The sequence below is a fragment of the Bos indicus x Bos taurus genome, chromosome 15, assembly GCF_003369695.1.
Source record: "Bos indicus x Bos taurus breed Angus x Brahman F1 hybrid chromosome 15, Bos_hybrid_MaternalHap_v2.0, whole genome shotgun sequence".
Classification (NCBI taxonomy): domain Eukaryota; kingdom Metazoa; phylum Chordata; class Mammalia; order Artiodactyla; family Bovidae; genus Bos; species Bos indicus x Bos taurus.
Genome location: NC_040090.1, coordinates 43,443,793 through 43,458,563, shown reverse-complemented (window position 1 = coordinate 43,458,563; position 14,771 = coordinate 43,443,793). Strand labels below are relative to the sequence as shown.

The 14,771-nt window shown below is 38.9% G+C and overlaps 1 protein-coding gene across 4 annotated transcripts in view; it reads right to left on the bottom strand.

Moving 5' to 3' along the window:
• The window catches only part of USP47 (ubiquitin specific peptidase 47), a 105,600-nt gene extending 92,681 nt beyond the window's left edge, over positions 1 to 12,919 (bottom strand). For 3 of the 4 annotated variants that reach the window (XM_027563284.1, XM_027563287.1, XM_027563288.1), the window contains exon 1: positions 12,647 to 12,918. In XM_027563284.1, coding sequence (XP_027419085.1) covers positions 12,647 to 12,685 — 39 coding nt within the window. In that variant the 5' untranslated portion in view covers positions 12,686 to 12,918. Of the gene's footprint in view, positions 1 to 12,646 lie in introns of all 4 variants that reach the window. The other variant, XM_027563286.1, reaches the window with a different exon arrangement.
• Between the last annotated feature and the right edge of the window lie 1,852 nt (positions 12,920 to 14,771).

The window sequence follows — 14,771 nt, the reverse complement described above, 5'->3', positions numbered from 1 at the left end:
ACAAACATTCTTAACATGGATCCTGCTTTAAAACAACATTTCACACTGAATCTTATAAACAAATAACCTGTTAATCTAGTAAGTTATTTCAACAAATATCTATATATTCTAAATCAATTTTTCTTAGGATCTTATTAGACTAAAAAGTTTCATTTAAAAGCTGTACTTTGTTACATGTTTCAATTATTAAAAAGCAGTAAAAACAGGTCTTACTTGATAATATAAAAAAACCTATCAAATCTAACAATCATTTAGGATTTATGCTGACAGGTCATATCAGATCCATGACTTCAAACAACTAAGCATATTTAATAACTAAGACATGACTTAATTTTTATTTAATCGATACGTATTCATGTATAGCATATTATGCTGGCCCCTAAACCAATACAGGATGAAGGTAATAACAATAATGAAGGTAGTAACATTTATGGTAACAGATAACACTTATAAGAATGCTTATTAAGTAAAAGACACTCTATATGTATTAACTCATTCAATTTTCCCAAAAGCCCAAGGAGGCAGTTACTAGTATCCGCATTTAACTTAGGTACTGGGAAGTTAAATAACTTGCCCAAGGTCACAAAACTGGTACTTGAACCCAGGCACTCTTTCTGTTGTGTCTTGACTTTGAATTAACTTATAATAAAGAGGTGTAATTTTTTAAATGTCAAAAGCTACAGCATTATGGCATTTCAGGGTTAGAAAAATGGTATTAGATTGGAAGAGGAAAATCAGGAAAGGTTTCTTATACTAGTAAGAAAGGCTAGATTTTGCTGTTTAGGTAGCATTTTAACAGCTTGCTTTTAAAAAGCATAAAAAATTCGAGACAGTTGCATGGCATGGCCAAAAAACATTTTTTTTTTTTTAATTTTAAAAATAAAATTTAAACATATTGGGAATTAGCTGGCAGCCAGTGGTTAGGACTCAGCACTTTCACTGACAGGGCCTAGTTTTGATCCCTGGTAGGAGAAGGCAATGGCACCCCACTCCAGTACTCTTGCCTGGAAAATCTCATGGACGGAGGAGCCTGGTAGGCTACAGTCCATGGGATCGCTAAGAGTTGGACACGACTGAGCGATTTCACTTTCACTTTTCACTTTCATGCACTGGAGAAGGAAATGGCAACCCACTCCAGTGTTCTTGCCTGGAGAATCCCAGGGACAGCGGAGCCTGGTGGGGTACTGTCTATGGGATCGCACAGAGTCGGACACTACTGAAGCGACTTAGCAGTAGCAGCAGCAGGGGAACTAAGATTCTGCAAGCAGCATGATATAGCCAAAACAACGACAAACAAACAAGAAACACGACAAATTCAAGACACAGATCTCAGTAAGTTTCATACAAAGAGTAATCTCCATACAAAGAGTAATCTCTCAACACTCAACAGTAGGTTTCAGTGGCAATCTTATATCAATGAAAATGTTCATATCCATGGCTACTTTTTTTTAAGTCTTCATTGAATCTATTACTATATTGCTTCTGTTTTACGTTTTGTTTTTTTGGCCATGAGGCATCTGGGATCTCACCTCCCCAACTGGGGATCGAACCAGCATTCCCTACGTTAATGGGAAGGCAAAGTATTTACCACTGGGCCACAAAGGAATTCCCTCTATGTCTACTTTACGTATGCTTGGTTCAGTTTAGTTTCATTAAACAAAAGAGTAGTGCAATTACTATTGTTCCCAAACCTGAGACAAAGTAAACAGAAGTATGCAGTAGAGAGGAGACATCTGTTTACTTACACTACAACTATATACATCCCTTCTTCCATTATACTAACAGAAAACCAGGCTCAGGAAAAATATACATTAAGAATCTTGATCTAAAAGACCACATCGTTTTTGCCAATCATCTGCCATCACTGCTAGTCACAATCATTTTGCCAAAGACTTTAAAAAAATTTTTGTCAATGTTGATTTTTATTTATTTGGCTGTGCCGGGTCTTACTTGCTGCATGTAGAGATCTAGCTCCCTGACCAGGGATTGAACCTGGGTCTCCTGTATTGGGAACTCGGAGTCTTAGCCACTGGACCACCAAGAGAAGTCCTGCTAAGATTTTTTTTTTTTAAACAACAGAGAAGGTTCGTAGAAAATTAGATTGTAAGCAGCAATACCTGGATAGAACACTTTAAATCTGTGCAATAAGCCTCATAAAAGAACATGCCTCTGCATATCATGACACCTATTACACTATCATAACTAAGTAAGATCCTCAATACCAATGAATTGGTTTTTAAAGTAGATGTCTTCTGGAACCTTAATTTACAATAGGTATTTGAAAATAAATTTAATGCTATGTTTTTCACAACTTCCTATTTTCAACCCCATCTTTTTTTTCAATTTGGGCTAGTGGTGATGGTACACAAGTCACCTGGAAACACATTGTGCTTCTCCCCTTTGTTTTGGCAAAAAATTACAATACCTAGTACTAAGAAACAAAACATTTATGTGACTAATTCAGAGAAAGGAAAATTAAAGAGAGGCAACAATCCTAACAATGTACTCAAGAAAGTACTTAAATAGTAGTTTCCATGTAAAAATCAAAGTTCACCCATTTAAAACTCCCTAAAAACCAGATGCTAAAAAAATACTTCGTGTTATTCACTCAGGGCAAGTGACACATGACAGCACATAGCACATCAGAGAACAGTCACTAATGTAGCTGAAATGAGGCTAAAACAAAATTGGCTTGGGGTAGGAGACAACAAAAACATTAAGAATTTCTGGTTAAAGAGGACAGATTGAATGAAAGCATTTAGCTCTAAAGCTTCCCAAAATATCTCTGAAACAAGAATAAAGAAAATTTTTAAAGAGCATAAATCCATAGGAAACCAAAAACACGATTTTAGAAGCTGGAAAGCAGAACAGGTGGTAATGACTCTTACACCAGAGAAGGTTGAAACCTGTATTAGTCTAGACGAAAAACAAAGACACCTGGTTTACAGCACATACCACATTTACATTTACAGCAAAAGACCTCTCAACTCTTTGGAGAAGTGCTTCATCCTAGTGTTGAGGCAGCGCAAATAGAAGATGGGCCGAAGCATTACGTGGTGCCACAAAGTGAAGATGTGCTCAAAAAGCAAGGATGAGCACAGATGCCAACCAGAAAGAGCTTCCCTGGCCAAGACTGCAACAGCCTGAGCAACAAGATTAGTAACAATAATTTGGGGTTATAATACAAAGAATAAAATAAAATCTGTACGTCTATACTGATATAAATAAATAAGTAAATAAATGGAGGAGAAGGGACAGCTTCTGTTCACAAAAGAATTCCAATTAATAAATGTAGAAATGAGGGAAAGAGAAAATCTTAACAATAGCAAGATCTACACACGGATGCTAAAACTAGAGGGCAAAAGTTTAAGCAGAAACAGGATATCTGCATGGTCTCAAAGTAGTTAGTAATTATTAAAGAGGAAAATAGTAGCTTTACAGTGGAGAAACCTAGCAGAATCCCCTGAACCCAGTGATCACAGGTTAATATTACCAGTAGGACACGTCACCACCCTGTCACCTCCACCCCCTCCAAACGATGCACTGGGAAGGACATAACACTTCTGTGATATCCTTCTCTTTAACAACCTCTGTCTGATCTTGAGAAAATATCAGACAAACCCAAATTGAGAGCCATTTTGCAAAAATGACTAGTACTGTTCAAAATGTCAACGTCATGAAAAAGAAAAGTATGAGAAAGTGCCACAAATAAAGGAAACTAAGGAGACATGACAACAAAATTGAATGAGGTATTCTGAATTTGGATCTTGGAATAAAAACAAACATTAGTGGAAAACTAGTTAAATCTAAATAAATTCTATAGTATAGTTAATAGTATTGTACTAAGGTTAGTTTCTTACTTTTAATAAGTGTTCTATGATTTATATGAAGAGATTATCATAAGGAAAAGCTTGGTGATGGGTATACGGGAACTCTGTGTATTCCTTTTTCAAGACTTCTATTAAAAAAAAAATTAAAAAGAAAAACCTAAAAGGCTCAGATACTCTGGGAGCAAGAGTGAGGTCCAAGCTAGAATAGGAGATCAAAGTCTGCTTAAGAAACAGTCAAAACTTCCAGATCCTCTCTCCTACTCTTTGACCCCTTCTTGGCAAGAGACTAAACAACCTCAGGAGAGTATAACACAAGGCGTCTTTGGACAAGAGGACGCCAGGTGCAACTGAACTGGAAGGCTGCCACACTGGGAAGTGGCTTTCCATGTGGTGCTAGTGGTATAAAACCCGCTTGCCAATGCAGAAGCCTTAAGAGACCTGGGTTCGATCCCTGAGTCGGGAAGATCCCCTGGAAGAGGGCATGGCCATCCATTCCAGTATTCTTGCCTGGAGAATTCCATGGACAGGAAGATCCTTGCGGGCTACAGTCTAGGGTCACAGAGTCAGACTCAACTCAGCAGGCATGCATACTGAAAACTGCAGAATTAAATGAAAGTGCACTTGTGTATGTCATGATAAAACCCACATTCCCTTTTCCTACTCAACTCCAAAGCCTGTTCTCTTCAAGGAACAGACCAGAAATCTTTTCTGGGAAATCAATTCAGCACAAGAGAAAAATCTGTCACTGGGAGTCCAAGGAAATTATCCAGACATATCCAATGAACAGGGAAAACCATAATCACTCACTGGCAGAGCTTCCATTCAGCTTTTTAAGGGCCCTCAGAATTCTAAATAAACACTGACTTCCAAGGAATACCAGACATCTAAAACAAAAATCTAATATAAAAGACAAAGCCCAAAGCCAACAAACAGAAAAAGGAAATCTGGAGAAAAGAGAATATTCAGAGAAGAAACGTATCAATAATTCCCTAAGAGAGAAAAGATATTATATCCACGAAAAGAATATTATCATTTAAACTTTTTTAGGAAAAAAAAGTACTTGGAAATTATACACATTAATAGCAGAAATAAAACCTTAGTAGAAGAATTAGAAGATAAAGTTGAGAAAAATCTCCCAGAAAGCAGAGGAAAAAGAAAGAAATGGAAAATAGATGTAAACACAGAAGAAAATTAAGAGAAGCCAGTCAGTAGGCCTAATACCTAAACAACAGGAATTCAAGAGAAACAGAGAAAACGAAGGGGAAGAAACCAAAGAAATGACTTAAGGAAATCTCCTAGAACTGATAAGATAAATTTCAGATTGAATAAGACTACCCTGAATCCAGCAGAAATGGAGACAAATAGACCTTTACACATAATCCAGAAATTTCAGAACTCTAGGGGAAAAGTCTCCAAGCTTCCAGAGGAAAAATAAAATTCAAAATCTTCTAGGCATCTGATGTCTCAACAGCAACACTGAAAAAAAGATAGCAATGGAGCAATGTTTTCAAAATTGGGAAAAAATATTTCTGATCGAGAATTCCCTGCCCACCAAACTATCTACAAAGAGAACAGAAACAACATTTTAAGGACGTGAAGTCTCAAAAAAATTACAGCCCATCCTGAAAGCTATTGAAAATGGTCCCCCAAAATGAGAACACAAAGAAAGATGAAGGCATCAAATACGGAACCAGGAACTCCTAGAGAGACCTGCGGGAAACTAAGATGATTATAAACGTAAATCTAAGACAACAGCTGCAATTCGAGAAAATTCATCCAAAGAAACTGGTAGGTTTGAACATAATGAGGAGAAGATTTATACACTTGAGAGTTTGGACTAACTCAGGGTTTCTCAACAGCAGCACTACTGACATTGTGGACAACAGAATTCTTTGCTGTAGGAGGCTGTCTGGTGCAGTTAGGACGATGCTCGGCAGCATAGCTTGCTTCTGCTCACTAGACATCAGAAGCACACTACTGCCCTTGCTCACCTACCCAACATCGCCAATATCCTTAGGTGAGAAGCACCTGGTGAAATTCATGATAAGTACACAAAAAACTAAGCAAAAGTAAATTTTTAGAAAGTATTAATTCATGGAAAACACAAAATGCTACACAGGAAGGGAAAATAATCACTATAAACTACAAAGTTCAACTATGTATACAGTCACGTTGACATAAACTTTGAACTTTTACGTATCTGAACAACCTGCAATCTGACAACATTGGGATGACTGGGCAGAAATGAGAAGTGTGTCTCTGTGTTTGGGGATAGTAGTAAGCCTAAACTTCCATCGTGGGAAGTCAGTACACAATTTCTTCAACTGAAAAATCACGAAGGAAAATGACAGGAACACTACTCTGAGATGTGGAGATAAATATCTGAAGAATGAGTTGAAAGTGGTTGCCTCTGGAGAGCCTAAAATGGAAGGGGAGGGGAATCTGTACAGCAGAGCTATTCAACTCTTTTAAATATGTGCATGTGTAACTTTGATAAAAATTAATTGTAAAAAACCAATCAATTGAGACTATATTATGAAGGACTTTCCTACTACTTAAGGCCAAAGTGACCCAGAAACAAACAGCTATACAACTTTGAGGAAGTTACTTACTCTTTAAGCATACTTCCTATCTATCTACAAATACACAGTGAAAGAGCCGGCTTAAAGAGCTTTACATGCATTAAATGAGAACGAGTGTAAACTGTTTAGTGGTGTCTGGCACAAAGTGTTTATACATCGTATCTAGTATTTGATTTGCAATCAGAGAGTAATAATTATAAATTTTAAGACAGGTAAGTCATAATCTCATGTGTTTTAGAAAGTAATGGCTATTGTGGAGAAGACAGTTATTAAAAAGAAGAGCCTAGAAGCACAGAGACCATTTAAAAGGCCTATATTGAAATGAGACAACAGACAGAGGCAGAGCCATGAAGAGAAAGATAAGGATACAAGATATCTTGCAAGTGATGGTCTAACTATATACGCAAAAAGGAGGAGTTAAAAAAATGTTCTAACTTAGGTAAACAGAAGATGATGACACTAACTGAATAAGAGAATACAAAGAATTATGCTGGGAGGAGGACTAAGAAGAGAGGAAAGAAAAATGAGGTTGATACTACACGTATTTCATCTGTAGGTCCTAGAGTACAACCAACTACAGATATCCAGTATGCAGGTGGAAATCTGAAACTGGAAGAGAGGTCAGGGCTTGAGATATTAAAAACATGTAAATTACAATCAAAGGTTGAAGCCATACAAATTAAAAGAATATTCATTTGACATGCTCCACAATAGATACTGATGGAATTGATTTGAAAAAAAAAAAGACAATAGAGATGAAAAACAAGCTGTTTTAATGTTTTGGGGGCTCTCAATATCAATGGTCCTGAAAAATGAGGTCATTGTGAAGTTCAAATGAGTTAATATACACAAAGCACATATAACAGTATGTGACATTTAATAAAAGCTCAATAAATTTTGGATTATTAGTATCATCATTAGTTCCAGATAGAAGTAGTGTTTATTGACTTCCCTGGTTAAGAACCCACCTGCCAATGCAGAAGACACGGGTTAATCCCTGGTCTGGGAAGATTTCACCTGCTGTGGGGCAATTAAGCCTGTGCTCCACAATAAGAGAAGTAGTGATTATTACATGGAAAAGAGAAGCAGAAAAAAATTCACTGAGATATGGAATCACATATTCTTTTCTTTCACTTTTCCATCCTTTCTACATTTATATTTTCCTTGGACACCACTTTTCACTTATAATGAAAGTATTATTTTAAAAACACTAGGTACATTGTAATATCCTTAATTATACCATAAGATACTTGAGGAAAAAATAATTTTTTTCTACTTTTTCTAAATAATCCCTGTATGGCAGCATACAGCAATGTACAGTGAGTACTCAACAAATATTAATGTCACAAATTCTTTATAAGGAAACAAAATAAAAGCAACAAAGCAATAAATAAAAATTGGAATGATATTAAAAGCCAAAGATCTCAAAGTCAACATCAACATACAACAATTCAAAGACAAACAGAAGAGTGAAAAGGTGAGGGGAAAAGCTTTATTGTTAACCACACAGAACAGACCACACTCTCTTTGCTCTCCTCTGGATACAATAAAATTAGAAGAAATACTAAAAACACTGGATTATGTCTAAAACAGAGCAAGCTGAGAAACACTTAGAGAACTGAGGATGCTCAGACTTTAAAACAGAGCTTGGTCCTCCTACTCCCTTCCCCCATGTTCAACAATGGAAAAAAGCTATCCTTTGGAAAATGATTGAAAATTTCTCTGCTGTCCGGAGCCAACAATCAACAGATGGCAGTTATAGAGATCTAGACTTCTCTCAGCTCAAAAACTTAAAACAGATTTCTCAAAAGACAAAGATATTACCCGAGATGTCATGAAGGTATTCAAGCTGAGGTTGGAAAACAGCTTGCCAAGGATGTTATGAAAAACATCCAAGCAGGGGAAATTGGTTAGAAACTGGTTTCCTTGCAACCCTGTAACCAGATCAATGAATATTACTGAAGATCTGCTTCAGAAAGGACACTATCCTAGACCTATAGTTTGTCGTCGTTCAGTCATTCAGTTGTGTCCGACACTTTGGGACCCCACGGACTGCAGCACACCAGGCTTCCCTGTCCTTCACAATCTTCTGGAGTTTGCACAAACTCATGTTCACTGAATCAGTGATGCCATCCAACCATCTCATCCTCAGTCGTTCCTTTTTCCTACTGCCCTTGATCTTTCCCAGCATCAGGGTTTTTTCCAATGAGCTGGCTCTTCTCATCAGGTGGCCAAAGTATTAGAGCTTCAGCATCAGTCCTTTCAATAAATATTCAGGTCTGATTTCCTTTAGGATTGACTGGTTTGATCTCCCTGCTGTACAAGGGACTCTCAAGAGTCTTCTCCAGCATCACAATTCAAAAGCATTAATTCTTCAGTGCTCAGCCTTCTTTATGGTCCAACTCTCACATCCATACATGACTACTGGAAAAACCACTGCTTTGACTATATGGACCTTTGTCAGCAACTGATGTCTCTGCTTTTTAATACACTGTCTAGGTCTGTCAAACCTAGACAAACCAGACCTACACAAACCTAAACAAGGTACTAACCTATATCTTCACAAACCTAGGCAAACCTAAACCTATAGTACATATTAAAAAAAAAAAAAAAAAGCGCGGGTGAGAGACACATAAGATCTCTGCTGTCAAGACATCCATAATGAATACTAATAAAATACAGTTGAGACTATAATAGATGATCAGTGAACCAGTGACGCTGCTCAGTCATGTCTGATTCTTTTCGATCCCATGGACTGTAGCCTATCAGGCTCCTCCATCCATGGAATTTTCCAGGCAAGAGTACTGGAGTGGGTTGCCATTTCCTTCTCCAGGGGATCTTCCCAACCCACGGATCAAACCCAGGTCTCCCGCATTGTAGGCAGATGCTTTACCGTCTGAGCCACCAGGGAAGCCCATAATAGATGACACAAAGCACTATTTACTAACTGGCAAATGAATTCTGTTCGTATATAAGTCTTCTAAGAAGGAGAAATCCTTAAGGTTAAATGGTCACAAAAGTTTTTTAAGAATAAATGAGACATGAGATACTTAAGGAAAGAGGTGTATGAATGTTCTGAATTGGTGGGCAGAAGTAGGAAAGAGGAGGCAGCACAAATAGAAGTGAAAAGCAAGTTAAAGAAAAACCTGTTTGGCTACATTAAAAACTTGCTTTGAAGGAGAAGAGATAAGCTTTCTCAAAGGGCAGATTGTGGCCAGAATCAAACTGTATCAATACTAAGTCTTGAACACCAAGCTAAGTAACTTCAAATGTATCCTGTATACAGCATTTGTACCAACTACTTAACTCTACTATAGCCATAGACAATAGTAAAAAAATGGGCATGGCTGTGTTCCAATAAAACTTTATTTATGAATACTGAAATCTAAACTTCCATGTATCACAGATTATTATTATCTTGATATTTTTCAACAATTTGACAATGTAAAAATAATTCTTAACTCTTGAGCCAAACAAAACAGGCTACAGTTTGAATTTGGACCAGGGACTGTAGTTTGCCAAGCCCTGCATGACACTTAGCTGCCGCCTTCAGCAGTCTAAGGTACAGTTTTGTCCTTGAGCTTCTAGGACCAGAATAATATATTATTCGTTCAACAACTGCACACACATGAATGCATATACTTTATCAATATATCTAAATCTAATAAGGGTCAGAGGTTCCCTTAAAAAAAAAAAAAAGACAAAGCTGTCCATATAGTTGGTAGTAAGCCATTAGAACAGAACCAAGACATTTTAAAATTCTGTAATTTATTTTCACATAATAAATATAGTTAGAGAGTTACAAACCATTCTCACAGAGCCTCTAGGTTACATGGAGGGATGTGTAGAATAAGAGTATAATCAAGGGGATGTGAGTTCTAGTCCTAGCTCTGTCCTTTATTTACTCATTATGTGACCCTGAACAAGTCCTTTTCAATGCTCTGGCCCTAATTTCCTCATCTGTAAAAGTGAAGGCGCATAAGTTATAATATTAGATGATCACATCACTATGTGCTCTCTCAGCTTTAACACTATATAATTCTACTTCTATCAGACAAGGATGACAAAGATCAGACAAAAGTGATAATTAAAGACACAGAAAAAGAGAAAGACATTGACCAAATGAGTGACCAAATAGGACAAACAGGTACGAGAAAAAGGCCCCAAAATACAGTATTACTAAAATCAAGGATTTTTTTTAAGTATCAAATGCAAAAGAAAACTCAAGGAGGAGAAGCAGGAAAGAAGAGAAGTATGGCCATCAAAAAAGAATGAACCACTTAACTAGTGAACAAAATGACAGACCTGAGATTTGAGAGTAGTGTGCATGCTTCCAGGAATCATGAAAGGAGTCAGGGAAAAAGAAAAGACTGAAGATGAGTCTGGGGAATAGAAAATAAAGGCACGTGATCGAGAAGGAGTAAGAAACAAAAAAGTCAGAAGTCAGGACGAGTTTGAAGCTTCAAGTAAAGGAATTAGTCTTAAAGGAGAGGCATTTAATCTTTAAAAAACAAAATTTATTAGGGTATAGTTGTTTTACAATATTGTGTTAATTTCTGCTGTACAAGGAAGTAAACCAGTTGTATGTGTACATATATCTCTCCCCTCTTGGATCTCCCTCCCCCCACCCACCAAATCCCTTCCCACCCATCAGTGAGGCATTTAACCTCTAAAATCCAAAAGGTAAAAGCAGCACTTGCAGGTATGTTCCTGTTGAAGTATATCTATATCATGTTTTCTATAAACCAAATTATTAGGGAAATAAACCTAATATTGAGCTTTTCATAAAGCAAAGTTCCACCAATATTTTCTAATGGTCAAAAAATTAAGAAAGGACTAACTTTGCTTTTCACAGAAATGAAAACCAGCACTGTGTAGCTCTAAAAGAAAATTCATTTTTAATATCTCATAGTATCTATCACTTTCATCCTTGCATAAAAGTTTACTTTTGTAGAAAATTGCTTAGCCCCTACTTTGAGCTCAATGAATACTAATGTTACTTTTCTTAGTAGCCTTAAGAAGTTCCCAAGGTAAGAATTCTGATTAATTCATCTGTTTATTATTTTCTGTGCAGATGGTGCTTGATGAATAAATACTGACACATACGAACTGAGTTTTAAAAAACTGTCCTTGCAAAACAATCATCTGATAAAGTTGGGAAAATATTCCTATCACTTATACACAACTCCAATAATACTTTTGCAGTGTCAGAGCTTGCTCAAGTACCAACAAATAGCTACAAAGCAACCAAAAAAGGTAAAAAAAAAAAAAGAATTAAAAAATTTTAAGATCATCCCAAACTATCAAGATCCGATATAGCTAATTTCAATCGACACTTGCATCTATTTGAGGTATATGAGAAATAAAAATCCAAAGCATTCGCCTGATGATCAGCCAGTTAAAAATACACATTTGGACACCCTGAAGATATTTATAAAGCCAACAGAGATACTATTAATATATTGAAATTCACTGGCCAGTGCTGGATTCTATCATTAATCTTCTCCTGCTATTCAAGAGAAGCCAAGAAGTCAAGCCTTCTCATATCACTTGCTTTTAAGAATGTAAGAAGTCACCCAAACTGGCATACACAACCCAACTACAAAACGTAGTTCAACTCTCCATATGGTAATGCTTCGCTACCTCTTACCTTTACTTGAAAGTCACATTTACTACTTTTCAACGATCTTCGGTAGGCCTCATTTAGGCAGGCCCCTAGTACCACCAAGTAAGAAACAGGAGTTCAAAAAAGTCTTAACAGTTAACTGCCCTCGCACAAAGCTCAAGTTGGGCGTAGATTTCACAAGCCCTGAGAGCTATGCCACTGTCAAAACCAGAAGCAGCACCGTCACCCCGTCGTGCACATCGGCCACTGTTGCAGAATTTTTTCTTTGAAATTACCTCTCCACCTTGGCTCAATATGTTAAATACTTAAGCTACCCTCTCCCCCTAGAGCAGGACCAGATTCCTTCCAGTCCACTCCGTTTATTGTCCAGCACCACAAATCCAAGGGGAGAGGTCTCCGCTCCCCCGACCCCCGAGATCCAGCCCGGTTTCCTAGCTGCTCGCGGCACCCACCATGCACCACCCCCCAACCCCGCACCACACACCTCCTCCTTCCCCCACGGCCGGGCCAGCCCACGAGCTGGGCCCGCAGCCCGCCCCTCGCCCCCGGCCTGCGCTGCTGGCAGCGGCCGCAGGCCTTGGGCCTAGCCTCCTCCGCCGGCCCCTCACCTCCTTCGGGACCAGTTGGTTCTCCTCGCCGGGCACCATCGCTCAGACTCCCGGCCGCTCCTCTCCGCCCTGCCGGAGGAGGGGGAGGGTGGCGGCGCCTCTCTAGCTCAGGAGAAAAACGGCAGCGGAAGTCATCCTCTCCACCGCCGGCGCTCGGGCTATCGCGGAGGCCTCAACCTGGGCCTCAGACACCAACGCGCAGACACCGACCCAAGGCTCCGCCGCCGCAGCCGCCGTCGCCTTCGTCGTCGGCCCCTCCCCCCGCTCGCTGCAATCAATGGAAAAATGGCGGCGGCCGCTCTCGCGAGAATTCGGGCCGTCGGGCTCCGATCCCGGCGCCTGGCGCCCAAGGTACCCAGACAGCTGTCGTTCGCAACTAATTACCTCGGCTCTCACTCGGCTTCGAGATGTATAAAATTGGTTGAGCGGCCAAGGAAACGCTTTTCGGAGACGATTCCAGACTGTCCATCTCGGGACTCCCTCTGCCGGCAGGGAAAGGACCAGGCCTCAGGTCCTCCATGCCTTTCAGGGCTCCTCGAACTCTCCGTCCACCGGGGAGAGACTCGACCCTAAAGCCTCACCTCTGGCCCTACTGCCAACACTGCTCGCCCTCCCTGTTAGAAGAGCTGCTGAACTCTTCCTTCTTTTCAGACCTCCGGTCTCTGCCTGGAAGAGAAAGCATCACGGACTGCCTCCCGGCCTCCGCCCTCAGACACGGTCCCAGCCAGAAAGGACTGCGTTTTCTTTCCCCTTTCCCTACCCTCCCGAAGGCCCGGCTCGAGGGACCTCAAGTCTAGTCTCCTGCTTGGGGAGGGGACAAGTCCATAGTTCGCGAAAGAGATATCACTTTCCCTCCAGACCCCCTCCATCAGAGCGGCACTCTGCTGGGCCATTTCGGGGAACTTCCTTCTCGGACAGGTTCAGGTCTGGGGCTGAGATAGCTTCAGAGAGTGGGGCTGCAGTTTGGACCTAGGATCCTCTTTTAAAAATGTTTTTAAAGTACGTTAAACCACTGCCAGTTCTCCTTTGGCAGTAAGCATTGTACTGTTTTATAGGCAGCAAAGTTTGCGATGGTTATTTTTCTAAATCCTGCTCGTTCCTCAAACTTCCCTTATGAAAACCTGGTGGGATGTCCTTCTTGAAGACTTATGTGGTACAGCGATGTTTTCGCACTCAGATAATATAATTCTGCTACGTTCCTAACACCCACAGTATCAACTACCTGTCTAAACTGTGTGTTCTCTCCAAACGTTTTTTTTTTATTGCGCTTCCGAATTACAAAAAGTCTCTATACTTATGTAAGTTTAGACACGTCCTGTTGTGTATGATGTAAAGCATTTTTAAAGTGTAAAAAGGATAAAGATGAAATAAACATTTAAAGTAGCTAAGAGTTATTTTCTATATTAATTATCTTTTAAAAATCCGTGTTATCTTCACTAAAAATATTTAGCGAAAGCAATATGATAGTCTAAGTTTCAGTGATTTAAAAAATCTGTAATACTTTATGAAACAGTTATTAAAATATGTGATTCAACGTTCAGGTTATTTCTGTACTTCACAATTTAACGGCTGTCATAAGCTGAAAGAGATAACTCACAAAGATATGTAGATCCTAATGGAAGAAATACATCTTTGGCTGCTCTTCCTAATGCAAGTATCCATTTTTGTCATTTCCATCCACCAACCATGAAAAGTTTTTGTTTGAAATTCAACTAGTAACTTTCTGTCTTCCCTTATGTCAGTCAGAAGATGTTGCATTTTTATATATTTTCAAAACTCTTCGGAATGCATTGCTTGGAAGATTTCTTCTAACAGGTTGGAAAATTCTGCCTTCAAGTTTTAGCATACATGTGTAAGGTGATTTTTTTTTTTTTTTTGAATTCTGATCTTGTGAGTATTTAAATTTTTGATATTTTGTGTATCATGGATTTTTGCATCAATTTTGACTTTTTAAAATATTGCATGTAGATGTTCATCTTGATTGCTGAGTTTGGGGCATCCTCTTAAATTTTGGGCCCGAAGTGAATGCCTCACTTGCCTCACTATAGCCCCAGCCTTGGATAGCACACAATATGTCATTTTACATCAAAATCACATAATGGAAATATTCTCAAATCTCTGATTT